At 36.0% G+C, this 19,198-nt stretch overlaps 2 protein-coding genes and 1 pseudogene across 4 annotated transcripts; 1 reads left to right on the top strand and 2 right to left on the bottom strand.

Annotated features, from left to right (window-relative positions):
* Positions 1-27: 27 nt before the first annotated feature.
* Positions 28-763, bottom strand: LOC141832518 (uncharacterized; annotated as a pseudogene).
* LOC141831823 (uncharacterized) lies at positions 596-10,326 on the top strand. 3 transcript variants are annotated; one of them, XM_074719224.1, is made up of 7 exons: positions 596-728; positions 815-946; positions 1,015-1,460; positions 1,592-1,769; positions 1,856-1,938; positions 2,031-2,100; positions 2,175-2,484. In XM_074719224.1, the coding sequence occupies exons 2-7, from the start codon at positions 895-897 to the stop codon at positions 2,297-2,299; spliced, it is 954 nt and encodes a 317-aa protein (XP_074575325.1). In that variant the 5' UTR covers positions 596-728; positions 815-894; the 3' UTR covers positions 2,300-2,484. The 3 variants fall into 3 exon arrangements, with proteins under 3 accessions (XP_074575325.1, XP_074575324.1, XP_074575323.1); XM_074719223.1 differs by lacking the exon at positions 596-728 and adding an exon at positions 10,241-10,326 and having other exon boundaries at positions 763-946; positions 2,175-2,343; XM_074719222.1 differs by lacking the exon at positions 596-728 and having other exon boundaries at positions 763-946.
* Positions 3,598-19,104, bottom strand: LOC141831822 (putative sphingolipid transporter spinster homolog 2). The gene is made up of 16 exons (XM_074719221.1): positions 18,944-19,104; positions 18,238-18,369; positions 17,287-17,388; positions 16,811-16,915; positions 16,643-16,718; positions 14,582-14,656; positions 13,226-13,328; positions 11,399-11,455; positions 10,322-10,388; positions 8,905-9,002; positions 8,115-8,191; positions 6,236-6,349; positions 5,450-5,569; positions 4,788-4,916; positions 4,132-4,210; positions 3,598-3,902 (listed from the first exon to the last, which is right to left on the bottom strand). The coding sequence occupies exons 1-16, from the start codon at positions 19,024-19,026 to the stop codon at positions 3,790-3,792; spliced, it is 1,530 nt and encodes a 509-aa protein (XP_074575322.1). The 5' UTR covers positions 19,027-19,104; the 3' UTR covers positions 3,598-3,789.
* Positions 19,105-19,198: the final 94 nt, after the last annotated feature.

The following is a 19,198-nucleotide window of genomic DNA, read 5'->3' as shown; positions in this document are numbered from 1 at the left end:
TTCTACGACAGTTAATGGAGATGAGATTTACTTGTAGGTGCTCATGCCGACTTCAGGAGGGCGGCAAGTCGGAACCGCCTTGCGGGAGACGTAGTAGAACTCGGAGACGATGGCGGTGAGGAGAACGTCCTTCCGCAACGTTTCGCAGGTTGGGTTGCCGTCGAAGAACATGTTCCGGTACCGATGTGGTGCGCGTTCCGGCACGCCTCCGCGATCAGGAACGTCAGCCTGCGGAACGAAGAATCCGCATGGAAAAAAAAACTGAGTTCGTGGGCTCTTCGGAGGCGGCGGAAAGAGGAGATCTAGGGATTGGCTGCGTACCACGGTACCAGGAGAAGAAGAAGAGGAGGCGGGCGCAGGCGCGGGGGTCGCCGGGGCTGAGCCCGCGGCCGCAGCAGAAGCTCTTGCTGACGACCATGAGGCTGACTTGGCTGATGAGGAGGAAGGTAAGAACGCCGGCGCCGGCGCCGAGGCCGGTGGCGATGTCGGAGTCGTAGACGCAGTAGGTGTACCTGACTTCCGGCAGGCGATCTCGACCACAGATCTGGTTTGCAGAGGAGCGAAGGGAGGAAATATGACTCACCGTGCTGCGGAGCTGCTCGGCGGCGACGGCGAGGCTGAAGGCGATGAGGTCGAAGACGAGGATGAGGAGCGAGGACGAGCTTGGACGCCATGGAAGGAGGGAGATGCGCGCGATCTGATCTCTGTTGCTCTCCCGGTGGGAGTCGGTGGGCGAAGTTGAATTGCCGTAATAATTAAAACCTTTAGGATCATTTTGAAAATTTCACAAGATATTTTGTCCTCGCGCGCGAAGGCGGGAATCGTCTATAAAGTGGAGGGAAGACGAGCATCTTCGGTTCCCGATCGCTTTCAAGCAGAGGAAGAAGGCGAGCCATGAAGTTCAAAGCATTCCTCACCCTCGACGGCGTCCATCTCCTCGACAAGCGTAAGCCTTCTCCGTCGAGATCTCTCTCGTGCATTTCCGCAAACACTGCATGTGCACGACGTTTGCAGGCTTCCTCCCCGCCCTCGACAAGCTCGGCCGGATCTGCCATGTCTACCTCACCCCCGACCGCGCCATGTTCCTCCACAACCTCCTTGGCGGCGGCGGCGTCCAGTCCGTCGCCCAGTTCGACAAGGACGTCCTCTTCCGCGACTATCGCATCTCCAGCCAGAACGCCGGCCAGATCGCTTTCGCGGTGGACGCCGCCCTTCTCCACCGCGCCCTCCGCAGCGCCCTCACCATCCAGGAGCAGGCCCGCGACGAGACCGCCGCCATCCAGATCAAGCTCGTCAAGAAGCTCCCCGCCGGCTCCCGCAACCCTGCCCCCTTCCTCACCTTTGAGACCAAAGGGAGGGTTTCCGCTGTTGTGCAGGACGTGCCCATCTCCAAGCCCCTTTCCCGGTCCGACGTGCTTCAGATCCAATCGGCCTTGGATGCTTCTCAAGATCTACCCCAGGTATCAGTCAAATTCCAATCTTCTAATCCAAATTATGCTACATGTACTTTGCAAATAGATCTTCCGGAACTAGGCTTCAAATCTGTTTCTGCTTTTGGTGATAATTTTGTCTGCTATGCTTGTTCTTGTAGACTTTGGTTCAGGTCCCTGATCTCGCTCAGCTCCAAAGCTTGGTGGACCGTCTCAAGTATGTCGGCGATGTTCTCGCTGTCTCGATCACACAGTATGGCGATCTTCACCTGCAGGTTTCTACTTCCCTTGTCACAGTAGGGTCTGAATTAAGGAAATTGAGAGTCCTAGGTGTTCGAGGTACTCAAATGTCTTCCAACTTCATCCATCTTTTATTTTCATGTCAATGTGAAGGCTGTTCATGAGAACTCCTTTGTTCCTTTCAGCTGATCCCCCGATTGGTGACCAAAACCTAAGCGCTTTGACGCGCACGGATCTGGCAATTCAGAGAGGAGAAGCGCTTTCTGTGGTACGAAATCGACCAGAAATTGTATGCATTCAGACTTGTTTTCCCCCCTCCTTGACATCTATCTCACCCTGTGTATTGTATGCCAATCATAGCAAGTGAGCCTGAAGCACCTTGCCAGGAGTTTGCATTGTCACTTGGCTAAGCCAGACTGTGCTTTCTATGGTAAGAACCTCGGCTCGATTCTACTCGCTTTTTATGCTGGATCTATTGGACGTTTGTTTATGAGTTGTTTGCAGGCATTGCTCCACAGGGTGCTTGCTTGACAGTGATATTCCAGTTCTTCGTTCCAGGCACTCGGCTGTCAGATAAATCCATCAGCTTCTATTGCAGACTTCCGGTCCTCGATCCAGGCTCAAACTAAGAAATGCATGACATTATCGACGAACAAGTGATGGTTCTAAACAGGTACAAGTTTACATTTTTGTTATCTGCCAGCATGTTCTTGTAGTTAAAGATTGAAACTTTGACAAATAATTCATTTCATTTTCTCTCTGAGATCAGATAACATGTGTTAACTCTGCGAAATAGATGTTTCTTGCTCCCTTTCATGGCCAAAAAACTGGATAGTGTTTTAAATTATTGAACTGCATTTCTCTACCATGAATTAGGTACTTGCATAAGAAAAAACAAGAAACTTGTAACTTGATCATTACTTAAGTTTATTTTTATTGCTTTTAACATGAATTAGGTAGTTATATTTTTTTAAAAAAACTTTTTATTTTGTTTGTTAATTGTATTATCCTGTCATAAAAAACAGTATATTTGCTAAAAGATTTGTGTCTTCGAATTCAATTTAAATTGTTAGAGAAAATTTTTTGCATAAATTCCTTTTTACTATGTTACTGAGTGTTTCCTATCTAATATTTCTAACACTAGCTTCAATGTGTTATATTAAAAACTTTTCAATTGTCAAATTGTGTAAATTGATTTATTTTGATAAATAAATAAGAAATAAGTGTGTAAAATTGCCTTTTAATAGAAGATTATTATGATCCAGTATGGGCAAATGAATGCAGAAATTCAAAAAAAAAAGAAATTAGATAAAGTTAATATATTATTTATAAACTTTAGTATATCGAATCTTAATTATTTTAAATTTTAATGTATATTTTTTAAGTATATATTGCACTCGTTTTTTGCTAGTATAGATTGTTATACTAGTTCATATATAATTTTTAGTTTCTCGTTGATATTTTAATTAAGATTATCTATCTTTTAAATATTAAATAATGATATATATTTAAAATGTACTTTCATCTAAATGGAATAGAAAAGCTCCATTCAATTATAATGAAAGTTTTATCCGTTGATTCAATTGAAATTACCTTTTGTTCATTGAATTATAATGAAAGTTATCTAAATTAAATTATGATGAAGCTCTAAACTTTGAGGAATATTTTAATCCATCTTTTGCATGGATTATTCTACAACTTGAAAATATAAATTTGATTAGTGCATTATTACAAATTTCGAGAGTTTGTTTTCTTAATTAATTGGGAGCGCAGGAGCAATCTCTCATCGTCTCCCGTCTAGTAAGACTTCTAGATTAATAACTATGAAGGGCTGATCATTTTTTTATTTAACGATAGAAAAAGATAATAAATAAGAATTTCTACATAAATTTTACACTAAAAACATCAAAATATAAATTTAAAAAAATACAAAATGAAAAAAAAATAACATTGGAGTTTGGAGTACTATGTAATAATGCTCTACAATTTTGTGGATCCTGGGACTGTACAAAAGATACATAGAACAGAACCAAGTGATCGTATACACGATACATACATCAAAAAAAAAAAACCATTTAAAATCTTGATGAAATAAAAACTTTGAATGGCATGGTGGTTCTTAAGGAGTTTCTGGTGATGCTTCATTGTTACCATCAAGCAGTGGTCTTTGGGCTGTTTGAGCATCTTGCTCACTATCTTCGTTGAAGCGATCTATACTTGGGATGAAGATGCCTGACCACAATGTGATTGGGAGAAAACAAGAAAGTTATAAATAATTTTAATTGATTTGAATAGTAGTAATGATATAAATATCACCACTTAGACAATCTAAATATATAACTTCAAAGGGATAAGTACAAGAAAAATAAGGATGTAACGATATGTAGTAACTAATTTTTATATAAACAGGTAAACAGGTTTAAGATCTAGCCCTAAATGATTGGCACAACTATGATTATACCTGAAAACCATATTGCAGCGGCAATGAACAGAATTGAAGTTAGTATCAGTGCACTTTCCCTCCAGTTGTTAATATAGTCCTGCAACCAAAAGCCAAATGCGAAGTTAATTTTACCATAAATGCAGAAGGATAAGCAATTAACTTGAGTTAATTGAGAAATAATATTTGAATAACTGAGTATAGAAAACAAGAGAATTTGCCTTGCTATATTTGCCGTGTATAGTTGTACCTTCTAATGGATACAAAAAAAATGCTGCTAGTTACCATAAGGTGTTAAACACTTTGTATTGATTATGCTTTCAATGTTTGAAAATGAACATCTGTGTTATTTCTCCTAGTAAATTCTTGGTTATTCTCTTACTTTTGGGATTCATCCGGTCGATCTTGATAATGAGTGAAGGGGTTTGGTTGTACAAGCTTAATAAAAATAATCACTTTTCTAATTACTTAAGAGTTTGTAATATGAAGATGAAATTTCTCTGTTAAAACTTGTATGAAGATGAAAGATACTTGAGTTCTTCATAGTTTAAGACATTACAGACATTAAAACACTCAACCCTACAAAAGCATCATGGCTACATTGGTAGAAACAGCAAAAGGAAAAAACTTCTCTTTAGAAATAAGAAGAAAAAAAAAGAAAGAAACTCTGAACATACCTGCAAAACACCAACCAAAGGAGAGGATGGGACATCCCCAAATATGTGAATGGAGACAGTTGACATAGCCATTGAGAGTGGCCTTAAACTAGGATTGACACAGTGAAGACAGATATAATTTACTGGAGCCTGCAGAATGTTTTTTGATCATTTTTGTTAACATATAAATGAACTAGCAACTCAGGAATTTTTGGACCAGTTGACTCTAACAGCATTAGGAGGATGCATGTTAGCAGAAATATGTGCATGATCAAAAGAGATATAAGCTGAATATTTATCAATTGTGCCAATCTAGTAAACCAAACATCAGGATCAGCCAGAACCAACCTAAATTCCAATTAGAATTTCAAGGCACTATTAGTTTATGGGTTTCTCGATAAGCATATCGTTCAATGATCAATCCGACTAAAACAAGTGGAAAACCATTTACTGTTGATCCATTAGAGCAATTGAGCAAGCAACAGCAAGAAAAGTAAATGTTGCCGGATGATCTAGAAACCATCTGATAAGAGATGCTACTTGGATGAGTCATTACAATAACTCTGTCACTGAACAGAAATGATAAAAATGGCAAAAAAAAAAATTGCTTTTGTAATAATCAATAATGTAAACTTGTATGTGCATAAAAAAAATAAAAGAACAATTCAAGAGAAAGTTTATACCTGTGTGGCAAAGACAAGTATCTCTCCAATAGAAAAGAATGCCATAAAGCCATAGAGGCTCCTGAAGCAAAAAGCACTGAAACAAAAAATAGCCCCCAGAAAGGTTGCTCCAGAAAGAAGCTGCAAGACAGGTCATTTTCAGCTTTTCAATAAGATCGAAAGGCATCTCAAATGGTTCAAAACAGCACGAATAAAAGAATACGTGCTCTACACATGTATTTAACAATTAGGGAAGTCTGAATTCGCCTCCAAAGTTTACCCATTTTATGAACTTTTATGAACTACTCCAAAATTTTCAAAATTGTCAAATGTCTCCAGCACTTTGCAAACCTTAGTTCACCCAACAGGTTAGCGAAGTCTCAAGAATTTTAAGAATGGAAAAACGTTTCTTTCACAGAGCTTTAAGAGGCATTTTAACAGTATTTGAACTCTGTAAGCTAAAATGAAATTCTTCCTAATAATTAACATATGGTGAACTTATTTGCCATTGTAATATATCGGGGCGTTGAATCAGAATACTAGAAAGTTATTACGCCAGCGATAAGACCTATACGCAAAAAGAGGGAACTCATCAAGCCCACTCATAACCAATCATCTATGGAATTCAATTGTACATCCTAGGTAATACTACAATTTTGAGATCCACAACAATATCTATCAGCAAAAAGCTGCTAGATGATAGCATTTTGAAATAAACAATATATTAGTAGTCATTCAGTGAACCAAGGCTTTGCAAGTAAACACAGAGGTTAAGGAACTCTTAAGGACTCAATGAAATTGTTATACCTTAAAAGCATTGGAAATTGTAGAATCCACGAAATCAAGAATGAACCCACCAGCTAGAGTACCAAAGATTCCACAGACTATAGTTATCCCTCCAAACAACAGATCAGCATTGCTCTGAAAATCAATAAACAATAGATAAAAGGACGAGAAGGATAATTCCTATTCACAGACAAAATAAGAATTAATCACCAAAAATATCCAACACAAGTCATCATGCATGAAATGGAACGAACTTATGAGAGAGAGTGATTGAATGCTGACTCCGTTGTATTAACTATTAAGGCGTTCATATTCAATTTTGCTTATTGACCTTTCTGTTTACCATCTTAGTGAAAAGCAACCTAGAAAACCATGTGCAGGATATTCTATACGACTGCAGAACAAAGAGCTTAAAAGTACAAAGAACCAAAGTTGCTCAGCTGCAGTATATTGATATGTACCAATCTAATGGTGTAGTGAAAAGCAACCTAGAAAGCTGTGGCCAAGATATTCTATCCAACTGCAGAACAAAGAGCTTAAAAGTACAAAGAACGAAGTTGCTCGGCTGCAATATATTGATATGTACCAATCTAATGGTGTATTCTAGTATGAGTGTCTTTTTTTCCAGGAAAGGGAACGTGCAAGATATTTTCCTTTTTCAAGATATTGTTGAAGCTAGGAGGCTCCACACCCGTTGTACCACATGAATAAATGTGGTGATCTATTAGATAAAATTGGTTCTTTTCTAACAGCTTGAATTTTCAGAATAAATGGCTGGCCAATCAACTTTAATGTGGTATCAGAGTCATCTTATGCAGTTTGAATCTTAAAGCAATCACATTAGTAAAACCAACGGATCCTAAAACATCATAAGTTAAATTCTTTAATACAATGTTTCCCCCAACACTTTAAGCCAATTCTTCTTATGAAGGTTCCCTTCCTAACAGTACTTTTGTTTTGCGCTTATCCTAAATGGAAATGTTTGCATGAGCATAGCAACAAAAAGCAATTCTTGTCAAGGTGCAATAGTTTTACATATTCATACCCGTACCCATCAGATAGAACACTGATTGGTCATTAGTCGCCAAGCACCAGTACAGGATTAAGTGTCTCGGTTTTGTTTTTCACTGTTAAATGAATTGGTTTCCCTTTGCATATGAACTCTTAATGTTATATAAAAGATCTGACAGTAAAATCTTATTATCAGATACTCAATGCAATTTGGACTTCAGCAGAACCTAAAAGTTACAACCTCTGATATTTGGACTCTTCATTTACCAACTTGAATAAATTGGACTCCGGCAGAAGAGATACCCACCCATGTCGAATCCTCATTCCTGAAGCCACGTAGCATAGCATACTACCATACTATGAAACATATTCACCACGACAACCAAACAACTGCCAACAGTGACTAAATTGTCATGATGTGCAGAGGTCTTTAACGAGATGTCAAACCTAATGATAAATGTTTTGGACAGTAATCTAGCCTCAACACATTTTAAACTTTATGTTAGACATGCATGTGAGGTATCAAAATGCCAACCATGATTTTCTGTGAACCATGAGACTTTAACCAAGGTTGGTAAGATTACCACTTCATGGTCCATCTGTAAACACTAATTTTTGCATAAATAATATCAGAAATTGCTTTTTTTAAAAAGCAGTAGTATTTTTCAAGCAAAATGTAAGAATGTACCACTGATGATCAGTTCTGCAGCACAGAACAATAACAAGGTAGCAAAACATAACATGGTATAGAGCTATGGACATAGGAAATAAATCAATGATTTAGTAGGAAAAAAGTGATACACCAAAGTGAATCAGTATTCAGTTTGTGTTTCAAATTATACAAGATATGATGATCTGCAATTTACTAAAGTTTTGTATTTCAAATTACCATATGGTAGATCTCATAACCAGCCTTAGGACCCCAATATGAATAGGCTCCAATAACAAAATTGTACGCAATATAACCTGCAGAAGTATAACATGTGATGATGAATACCAGAAATAAATCCTAGAATAATTTACACTTCTAGATAGCACCTTATCATTTATTGATTTTAAATCAATCATTATGTAATGTTGTTTGTCTCTTATTTACAATAAAAATAAGTCATTTGTATGTTAACTCTTCTCTTTTGTCATCTAAATGCATTAAGGATATCATAGCCACCAAACAAACTGATTACATTCAGCCTTGCTCTCAAATATGACCATTCACCCTTAATCACATGATTTTGATAAACAAACTCATATCAGGCTTAAAATATTTTATCAGGTCCAACTTTTTCTCCATTCTAAGTGTGCAATATATTTTGGATGACGGAGAGTAGGTGCCTAAGAAGAGGAATAACAGAGATAACACGAACCAAATATACTTGAAACCTCAGTTCCAAAGGTAAAACCCAAAAGTGAAATACCATGATATGAATATAAAAAGCTCTATGACTTGATCAATTTAACAAATAAATTTTTTGAACTTTAGCAATTATGCCATGCAAATGAACCTCTAAAAATTCAATTAATTTTGCTTCTTCTAAATTTCTTTTCCAAAAAACGTAACTAGTTTATATTGCTTTTGCATGCCTTTTACATTAACACTATCTCATTATGACTTTAAAAAATATAATATTTTACCAAGAAGCATGACCAAACACTCATTTAAGTTGAAATCTAAACATTACCTAGAACATTTACCACATAAACCCTCTCAGCCAGAAGCAGTTGCATATCTTTCCAAACCCTTGATAATTGACTTGCAATCCTCCCAACACCATCAGGTCTACAATAGAAAGCAGCACCCAACAATTATAAGAAAAAGGTTGAGAAAAGGTGCACATATTCAGAAGCATTTAGATTTTTGATAAGCAAGCAATTTCATTGATGCCTATAGGAAATTAGGTGAACTAAAACAAAGTAAAAAATGTAGCCAGAAAATTATGAAACCAAGTCGTTAAGTGTCAACTTTTGTTTTAAAAAGGTCAATGATATTTGGAGGAACTGATGAGCTACAATTGCTTCTGTTAGTGGACTATGAACCCTTTAAAATTACTTTATAGAAAGAATTTCTCCTATATGATATTCAGTTCAGAGGCAGTGATGCTTATTGCATCAATGCCAAATGACACTTTTCACTATTTTTTAGATACAAAAGGGTGGGTTTAAGAATTCTTTCGAGGTAAATTAGGCCTCTAAAACACTAGGAATGATACCTGGTGATTGGAAAACATATGATCAAACACTTTTCTCAATGTAGTGCACTCCAAACACTTGTTTCAATGTAAGTGGAAGTGCATTCATCAAAAACCAGTGCAAAAATGCATTCACCTCTCAGCTTGGTGGATTGTAACAATAATAATTTGATTAGTTATAGCATGTGCTTTTGTATTACACATTTACCAAACACCACAACCAAATTCTTTCCAAAGCAGATCTGAAAAACAATTTATCGACACTAAGTTGCTTTTCTATAATACACTTTAGCTTAATTTTTTTTTAATGGACTAATGAAAAGTCAAAGCAATGTAAAATCCACTCTAGGCAATACCTTTTCCTATACTGTTTGGCACAGATACCATACCACTACAATAATTTGTCAAAATCAAATAGTAACTCTGTTAAAAACATATCATATAAAGTATTTGACATAGCATTTCATGAATGGAAATTCAAATATTTGGGACTTTAGTTTTGAAAAATCCAACTATCCCAGTACTGAAGCCAAGCCTTGATGCAATGGTATGGTTGCTCCATTGCAACCTGGTAAACCAGATTTCAATCACAAAACAGCCTTTTCAGTGTGATAGGCACATGTTAATTGACTTTTTCCGAGCCATTTCGAGGGAGCCTGACCGCAACTGTTTGAATAGTAAATGAAACAACTAAGAAAATATACTTGCAAAATCCAAGGTGTGGTGACTCCCTTCACCTTTGTGTTTCTTTTCTATTCTTTTTTTTCTTCTTTCACAAATAGTTTGCAAATTTTGCATTGCATATATTGATTTTGGTTGGATTCTACAGACAATCAATCTTCACAGTTTAGTTTCCACACTGTTGAGAGAAAAATTGTAAAGGCAAGGAGGATGGATACAAAGAACATACAAGGACAAACTTTGTGGTTCTTTTGCAGATAAGTTCCCGTGTATCTCACTTTGGGCATCCTGTTCATCTGTAACATAATGTTATAAATAGCCAAAAATAATAAGATAAAATGAAAGTCAAAGCTAGTTCCATTCCCAAAGCCCTGGATAAACAAAAGCACCTTTTCTTTGTCTTAATCAGTATGTAAAATGGTTTCCCAATGAATGGGTGTATAGGGTTGTCAACTGAAAATACAAAGCTCACTAAACCAATAATTTAGCTATTTTGACATTGAGAAAGTATTAGTAGTTGGACAATGCTATCTCACATTTAATTACCTTTCATGTTGTTTCTGCTTGTTCAAGTACATTCTTGATATCTAAGATTAACTTTCATTAGTCTGAATTGTAGACTCCATTACATTTTTTACTGATAGATTGTTTTAAATGAGTAAGTCTTACATATGTATACCATCTCCTCTTTTATATAGAGAGAGGTTTTTAAGCTAAGGAGCAAGAGGCAGTATTCCATCTTCCAACTATCATTTTACATCAAATAAACTAAAATTGAAAGTCTGATTTCAAAATTCATGAAACTAGCATATAGAAATAATTTTTTGAATTTGATTGTATAATACATAATAACACAAACCAATCCAGTCAAAGGTTTTATTCATTCCAATTTTGATTCCACTATATTTCCAATAAAAATGCTGATGTCATATGTTCGAGAAGCTTTACAGTTTAGGCTAGGGATTAAAGTTTGAGATGCCCTCAACATATAAATAAACATAATGGTGCATTCAACAGTCTCTTGAAATTGGTACCAAAAAAATAAAAATAATGGTTCGTTCAACAATAGTAGAAATTGGTACGACAGTCATGAAAGTTGATTTAAAACATGAGTAGCATTGCATTTCCAATCATGGGCTATAGGAAACATATGCATTGTTAGACATTCAAAGTAAACATAAATAAAAGAGTCCTGAAGAACAGAAGAATGATAACCATTATAGTTGACGAAAATTATCATGTGAATCTGAAACATATATTGGTAAAAGATAGTAATCAACTATACGGTGGAAAAACATGCTATCACCTTGAATCATTACTCCATCAGCACCCTCTAATTTTTTCAGTCTAGATGGTGTAAAACCTGCAATCAGAAGAAACAAAGTTCTAAACATTTAACTGCTGTCTTTGAAATCCTACACTTTGGAGCTAACTATCGCAGTTTTTTATGCTCAGCCAGTGCCCTTGAACACAGGCATGACTTTGGTTAATTTCTAGAAGTTATGGTTAAAAATATAATTAAAATGAATTTGGGACATATAAAATTGGTTCACTATAGTCAAGTTTATAGTCTCCACAAAAGAAGAGCAAAACAATAGAGGAACATGAGAAACAGGTTACTTTATATGATACAGTTAGTTGTTGAAAAATCACCAGGAAACAAAGAACACTACACTAAGGAATAGCATTTCCTGTTAACTTGTCGCCAGTATAATGTCCATCTTACCTCACTACAATGCCATGGATCATCTGGAAAACTAGTCCATATTGTTGTATACACTATCCAACAGCATGAAAGACAAATTCAAAAAGTATACAAGGAGAAAGAACCAGTAGCTCTTAATTGCTTAAAAAGAAAGAACAGGGACATTGTCATAGAAAAGGAAGATGATATGGTATTAGTAGGGATGAAAATTTCCTCTGAACCCGATGGAGGATCCAATCCCCAACCCGAATGGAGGAGGATATGAAGGGATTTTTAAGACCCGATTAAATAATTGGATAATCGGGTATGTGGATTTTCAAATATGGGTATGGAGGCGGGTCTAGTAAAATTACCCCCGACCCAAATACCTGATTAAATAATATATATACTATTTTTTTTCTTTTATTTCACAGGCAACCAATTAAAGAAAAAATAAATTTGATATTCTCCTTCTCCTTCTCCGCTTCTCCCCTCATAGCCTATAGATGTTTATTCTATTTTTGTTGAATTATATTTTTTTTAAATATGATATTAATTCTAATATATTTTGTTGAATGATAGTAGTTAGATGGAATAAAGAAAATTATTAGTATAGAGCATATCCGATCCTCTGATGGGTATGAAAATGGGAATGGAGATGGAGATGAAAGTTGAATACCCGATGGGGATGAGGATGAATATAAAAAATGAGGATGGGGATGGAGGATATGGACTCCAACCCACACCCGACCCATTGCCATCCTTAGATATTAGTTTTAGACGTAGTAAATGCTCTGTTAAATAATATTATTTTCTCATTATTTTTTACTATTATCCTACATTTCATAAACATGATAACCAGAGACCTCCTGAAGTTAGAGTGATCATCTTTTCATGTCACAGCCAATTGTTCTATGAAGGGGTATAGCCTTGCATAGAATTCTAAATATTAACATAAGTGATAATAGTGTCGCATAAAGCATTGCAAGTAAAAGTGATTGAAGGAATTTGAATATTATTAGTGGTATGCTTATATAGAGTTCAAAGCATTTAAACAGAATAATAAGATCCATATACCAACACCTAATGATTGGGACTATCACAACTAGATGATGACAGCCAATCATTGTTTACAACAGTAGATTAGATGATATGTTTATTTATTTATCAAAATGATATATTTACTATTTTTTGCAATGATAAATTTTGTAGAATGTTATCTTTGATATAGATTTTTAAATTTTATAATCTACAAAGCTCTTTATTTCCAATTTATTTTCTTTAGTTATCTCAGTCCCACTGATCATATTAATTATAGCTAATGGCAAACCAAAGAGTTGCAAACTATGATGATTGCAAAAAATCAGATAGAATACTGGTTATTACTTACTAGGAGAAGCACATTTTGTAAATTGTGTTTGTTGCAATGTAAGGTTACTTAAAATGTACCTTTCAGCTGTAAAGGTTTAATGGTGAAGCCTAAAATAGCAAATGGAAGCATCAAAACTGACTCCCCCCAGAATGCAACACGCCAATGAAGATAGGTGCCGACCTAATAAAATTAGAGAAAGTTTATAATATGTGGAGACATAATTCCTGTCATCCTCCAGTATCCAGGAGTGAAGCAACTCATTTTGTCAAATCCAAATAGAACTTCAAGCAGACATGGGGATTAAATTATTGAACTTCTACTGAAAATAATGGAGAAATAAGTTAACCGTAAAGCATGCACAGAGATGACTTGACATGCATTGGTTTGTATCCAAGCTTTGGCAGAGGTTGAATTTCCAATGAATGTCAATTTTTCATTGTTAGAGTAAAAATTGTTTAGATGCATCAATCTAGTTAGTTATTATATAGTGTCGATCATTAGCCAAGATACATAGACTCTTGTGAATGAACAAACTATTCCACAGAGCAGGTGTCGACCTCTCCAGAACACTACCAAATTGATGTAATATCTCACACCAGTAACTACGTTACCCCGCATGGCTAGTATCCTACAGCACTGTTTTCTTGTATGCAGAAAGCTCTTAACTCTTCTTTTACCATGTAAACATTAGAAAGTAACTTTTACATATCGAAAAACTAATAGTCACAAAAGCATCATAGTTCTAAAAGGTGCCCGCTTAGGTAGCCGCCTAAGCGATTTCGCAAGAGGCCACTTCACCTAATGGCTTGGAGAAGTTAGTATTTTTCAAAGATCACAAGTGCTCCACAGATTTTCAAAATATATTTTGATTGAAAGACAATATATCCTATGATCCAAGTCTACGAATCATATCAGAAAGCAATTCTGTTAATAGAAAGGATAGTGATCTTCTTAACCTTATTTATTCATTCATGAAAGAAACTGAATGCACATGCTTTTGGAAGTGCATGACAACATGTAAGCCATTAGGAAACTTAATTGTGTAAAAATCAGTAAAAGTTCATTTGTGTGTTATGTTATCTATTTCTACAATTTTTATGTTGATTTTTGACTGGCACTCATGCTTAATTCATTTAGTTAATCTATTTTTATGACAAATAACAGCGCATATAAGACGGAGATTGTAACCACACACAAAAAAAGAAAAGAATTCTAAAGAAAGAGCCATTAGAGTTGATTAACAAATGAGCAACAAAGTGAAGAAGTTGCACAATTGACATTAGTATGGATTTGCAAACATTAAAAACCCTCATTAAAAACCTAATAAATAAACACCTATGATGAATTTACTTCTAAAAAATTATGTCACTTCACTAGATGTTAAACATTACTGACCAAGCAAAATTTCAAAATAAGCATCACAAGAGACTCACCAGCCCACCATACACATAGCCAATTGCGATGCCTGAAGGTATGCACATGTAGAAGAGCGCAAGCCATGCTGTTTTCTGAATGAGGTAAGAATAACATGACCAATTTGTATACTGAGTTAGAGTAGCATAGAACTTTTTAAATAGCCAAATTTCATTTCCTTAATGATCCTCATATAATTTCAATGTAGAAATATAATGTATTTAGCACAAGGTTTATACTAAACACATTAGGTTTGTAGCCAAAACTTCAATAATGATCAATCCTTGTAGTACACATTAGACATTATTGATATTTCTTATTGGTTGTTTATGTTATCACTTCTGGTTCTCACTTTTACTCTCCATGTGTATGCAGTGATGCAAACTCATACAGTGTTGGAAATGATGTGTGTGTGTCTTTCTTTAAGATTCTCAGAGATAGCTGATAACATTTTAAGAATTGATGAAAGCAAGACTTGGACTACATTCTGAGTCAACAACTGCTTCCATTATTTTTCCCATTGGTTTGATGTAAAAGATGCCTGGAAGACATGAATAAAGAAATTCATAGTGGTTATCCGAAAATCAGCTGCAAAATGCTACTCTCTTGGATTGCAACAGCAGTAGTGCATGACAACATACATAGTAGAAGTTTAGGACCAGATACCATTTACAAAGCTCTACTGGCATGTACAATCTGAGTTCAGGTGGTCTAAAATTTAGTCACAGGATTGTATTCAGTGGCTCTGTCATCAACATCATGGACCTCAAATGACAGAAGGTATCAAACTTTGCTCATATAGCATCATATAGCTCTTATAGAACTGCTTCAATACCTTTCAAACTTGTTATTATCTTGGCAGTCTGTTTAGCCTGAATTCTTGGAGAGGAGTTTCCCACTGAGGCTTTGAGTCATAATGCGTATAGAGGAGTATGTTAAAGGCAAGGTACTCCACAAGCATAATACAACATGGACCAGTGTGGTGTGGTGATCCACATAGTGAACTTATATTGAAAGGGCATTCTCCTTCAAATTGGCTAGTCATTTGGGATGGTTTGTGCTTCCCTAGATTTGCAATAGTATTTCATCAGTCATAATGAGCATGAGGAAGCATGTTGAAACAATGTGCTATAATCCCTACTCCCACATGGGAAAATGTGATGGTCCATCATTACTTATATTGAGGAGTTGTGTAACATGCTCCTCCTTCACACTCATAGTCCCACCTAGGCAAGTGTGGTTGTCCATTATGACCATATAAATATATAATGGGAGGGCATTCTCCTTCCAATCGGCTACTTGTTTTTTAGGGTTTGTACTCCCCCCTCCCTAGTTTAACAATAATATTTCGTTGGTAATGATAACCATGAGGAGGCATGTTGAAGATTAGGTAGTTGTGTCCCTAATCCCAACATGGACAAGCGTGACAGTTCATGATGTGCTTATATTGAAGAGGCATCGCCCTCCCAAGTGGCTGATCATTTGAGGGGGTGGACTAAGTTCTACCTTGGTTCAATAATACTATTAGCTCTTATCTAAATTTCATTGCAAATAAAAAACTCAGATTATCTGAAGTAAATTTAGAAGAATTTCCCTGCTCATGACATACATAGATAAGGTAGTTTCAGCAAACTGCATGTTGCCAGTTATTGTTGTAGTCCAACATATCAAAGGTCGTGCCAAATGAGTCAAATTTCTAGATGATTCGTCATCTTGTTTTTCAGCTAAAAAGCATGTCTGAATGATACAAACACAGTGAGGTATACATACAGTTTCAGATTGGATATAGCATTTACAGGCATTTATATCCTTTGAACAGTTAACCTATTACATTAGAACTTGTGTATAATATTATAACATAATAAATAGAAGATTCTATAGTATGCCAACATTCAATTTCACATGGCTGGATTTACAAAGCAATGAAGCATTGCAAAGTTAATATCACAAAGATGACCTTATTATTAAATGGTTAGGCGCATTTGAAGAGCTAAAAGGAAGTGGAAAGAAAATGATTTCACAGGTAGAAGGAACGTGAAAAGGTTCAAAGGCAAAAATGATTGTTTTGGTGTGCAACAAACCTGAGCAACAGGGGCATTATCATCTATAAATGGAGCTGCGAGACTTATAAAGGAAGCTTCACCAACTCCAACCAACCTGAGCACAATGATAAGTTTTAATTACTGGCATTAGTAATCGAAAATTGATCCAAATTGTGAGGATCAATGCCAACCCAATTAAATGCTCACATTCGGCAAATTGTAATGGACCAAAAATCAAATGCGCAACCACAGCCAGCAGTAGCAATAGTCCAAACCAACAGTCCCACTCCAATTAACCTAAAAGGATTATGGCTGCAAAAACATTTAAATAAAATGAGCCTTGTACGCTGAAACTAGACTTAATGTTTTGCTAAAACATAATGATTAAAATCATCAATGTGAATAACCCTGGAGCTTGAGGAGTTAATGATTTTGAAACGTAACAAACAAACCATAATAACTACTGAAGAAAAATTTCCAATTGGAAAATGGCAATAGTAAAAAGATGGGCGTGTGCAATAGATTATACTGTCAGCCCTCTCAAGAAAGAAAAGAAATATCTGAAACAAAGTAAATATAACATAATAACAAAATTTATAGAATGAATATGTTGCAAAATCACTAGAAAAGAATTGACATAAAAAAGAACAGTGACAAAACAAGAGTTTGAGAAACAATCTGACCTCTTTGCCAGGGATGCAAATATTGGAGAAGCAATTAATAGGCCCACCATAAATGCTGAAGACAATACACCATCTTCAAAATAATTCAGGTTAAAGTCTCCTCTGCAACAAATGATTATTAATATTCATGTAATCAGAACGAAATAGCTTCATAAATGCACCTAATACATCATGCTTTTTGTCTACACAGTAATATATCTACTCAAATTTATCCATGATCTATCTTTCTCTAACGAAGCAAGAAAACATTACCATCCTGTTATTCTATGTCCAACCAGGCTAGTTATAGAATTATTATGCTTCTAGAAAGAACATATCTTCTGTCCAATCCATAATACCAATTAACTAGCATCCAATTTCATTCTTTTTTTTTTTTACACCAAGCATAACAAAGAACTGAAGAAAATTAACCATTAAGCTAAAGAAACAAACTGAAATGTTTAATCTCTCAGAAACCTGATTGAAATAAATTCCTATGTTTCAATGACATGTTGCAACGACAAACATGTTTTACAGCTAAAAGGTAAGGAAGTGATAAGAAACATAAAGGTGGCACAAGTACAGGGGTACAGAATTATAGATAAACTGGTGCAGAATAAGGCACCATATACTATGCCATAATAAGCAAAATAGCATAACTAAATACCAGAGAAAGTTGAAGATTTCTATATCTTTTAATATAACATGAAATTTGATAAAAATAATTTCATCCTTTAAGTAACTAAAAGATTTCGATAGACAGCAAGATTACATGACATGACAACCTAGAACTAATGCAAATCCTATATCCCCACCGAAGAAAGGCATGTCCATGAGCATTTGATATTAAGAAATCAAGCAAAAAGACATGGCACAACACAAATATTTAACGTCAAGCAGTCATAATTTCAGTAGATAGTTGAAGTAAAGCTAAAAAGAATATTAACAATGATGTCTTAATATGCATCTTACTGGATTCCAGTGCCCGAAGTACATGTGCCACTTTCTGTGCAGGTCGTACGGGTACCATTAACACCATTGCTTGCTATTGCACCTCGATCAACATAATTTAGCATGTTGATGATGCAAAATATCACAAGCAATCTGCACATGCAAGCAGTTCATTACATTCAAAATAATAATAGTTTAACAGCGCATGTCAAGCTTAACAAACGTTAATTCCAAATTGGCACCCATTCTGGGTTGCTTAGCCCATCTCGTGACATATTCAGTCCTACTGTACAAATTTCAGGAGAAAAGGAACTCTTACACAAGATTTAGAGTCAAAACATGTTGACAAACTGATTTTGAAATCAACTATTTGACCCATTTTAGATTTTGTTAGGCCACTTTACAATTGATTGTCAAAAAAAAACACACACACACACACATTTCAAGTGTATCAACTCACATGAGATATCAGGAACCATCTTGTTGAGCATTTTGTGCATTTCTGCCCCCAACAAGCTGATTGCCAAATTAGTTTATTGACCCATTTGTTATTGTTTAGGCAACTGCAGTCCAAAAAATCCCTGTTTCTTCCTTTCACAACTAATTGCCTTAGTTAAACTTAATGCAAAGAAATTCGCTGCCCGACCACTTCGATTTCAATTAAAAGATGATCTCAAACCCTAGGAGTCAGTAAAAGGAAGAAAACAATGCGGAACGATTCGCATACCTCCTCGGGGAGAACCAAGATGGGTGAGGATCGGATTGGGGAGCCTGGTAACCATCGGGATGCCGAGGCAGCGCGATTGCCATCTCCAACTTCGGACGAACAGGAAGAGGGAGAAGCGTACAAGGGAAGAATTGAAGGCGTGCAGCAGAGCTCAGCTTGGACCGACAGATGAATCGGTTTGTTGCGGCACCACCGTCGACTTGAATAAGCTCGAGGCGCCCGGGCCGGCCCGTCGTGGTTTTTAACTGAACCGGC

This window comes from Curcuma longa, chromosome 7 (genome assembly GCF_044706935.1).
Source record: "Curcuma longa cultivar G26 ecotype Majalengka, Jawa Barat chromosome 7, ITB_CL_G26_1.1, whole genome shotgun sequence".
NCBI classification, from domain to species: domain Eukaryota; kingdom Viridiplantae; phylum Streptophyta; class Magnoliopsida; order Zingiberales; family Zingiberaceae; genus Curcuma; species Curcuma longa.
The sequence above is the reverse complement of the archived record's forward strand: the minus strand, read 5'-3'. Positions and strand labels throughout refer to the sequence as shown.

Coding starts and splice junctions, on each gene's coding strand:
- LOC141831823 (XM_074719223.1), top strand. CDS start 895: ATGAAGTTCAAAGCATTCCTCACCCTCGACGGCGTCCATCTCCTCGAC. Junction 1,770..1,855: donor GAGAGTCCTAGGTGTTCGAG/GTACTCAAATGT, acceptor TGTTCCTTTCAG/CTGATCCCCCGATTGGTGAC. Junction 2,101..2,174: donor GCCAGACTGTGCTTTCTATG/GTAAGAACCTCG, acceptor AGTTGTTTGCAG/GCATTGCTCCACAGGGTGCT.
- LOC141831822 (XM_074719221.1), bottom strand. CDS start 19,026: ATGGCAATCGCGCTGCCTCGGCATCCCGATGGTTACCAGGCTCCCCAA. Junction 18,370..18,943: donor TCTTGGTTCTCCCCGAGGAG/GTATGCGAATCG, acceptor TTGCATGTGCAG/ATTGCTTGTGATATTTTGCA. Junction 3,903..4,131: donor CGCTGCAATATGGTTTTCAG/GTATAATCATAG, acceptor CATTGTGGTCAG/GCATCTTCATCCCAAGTATA.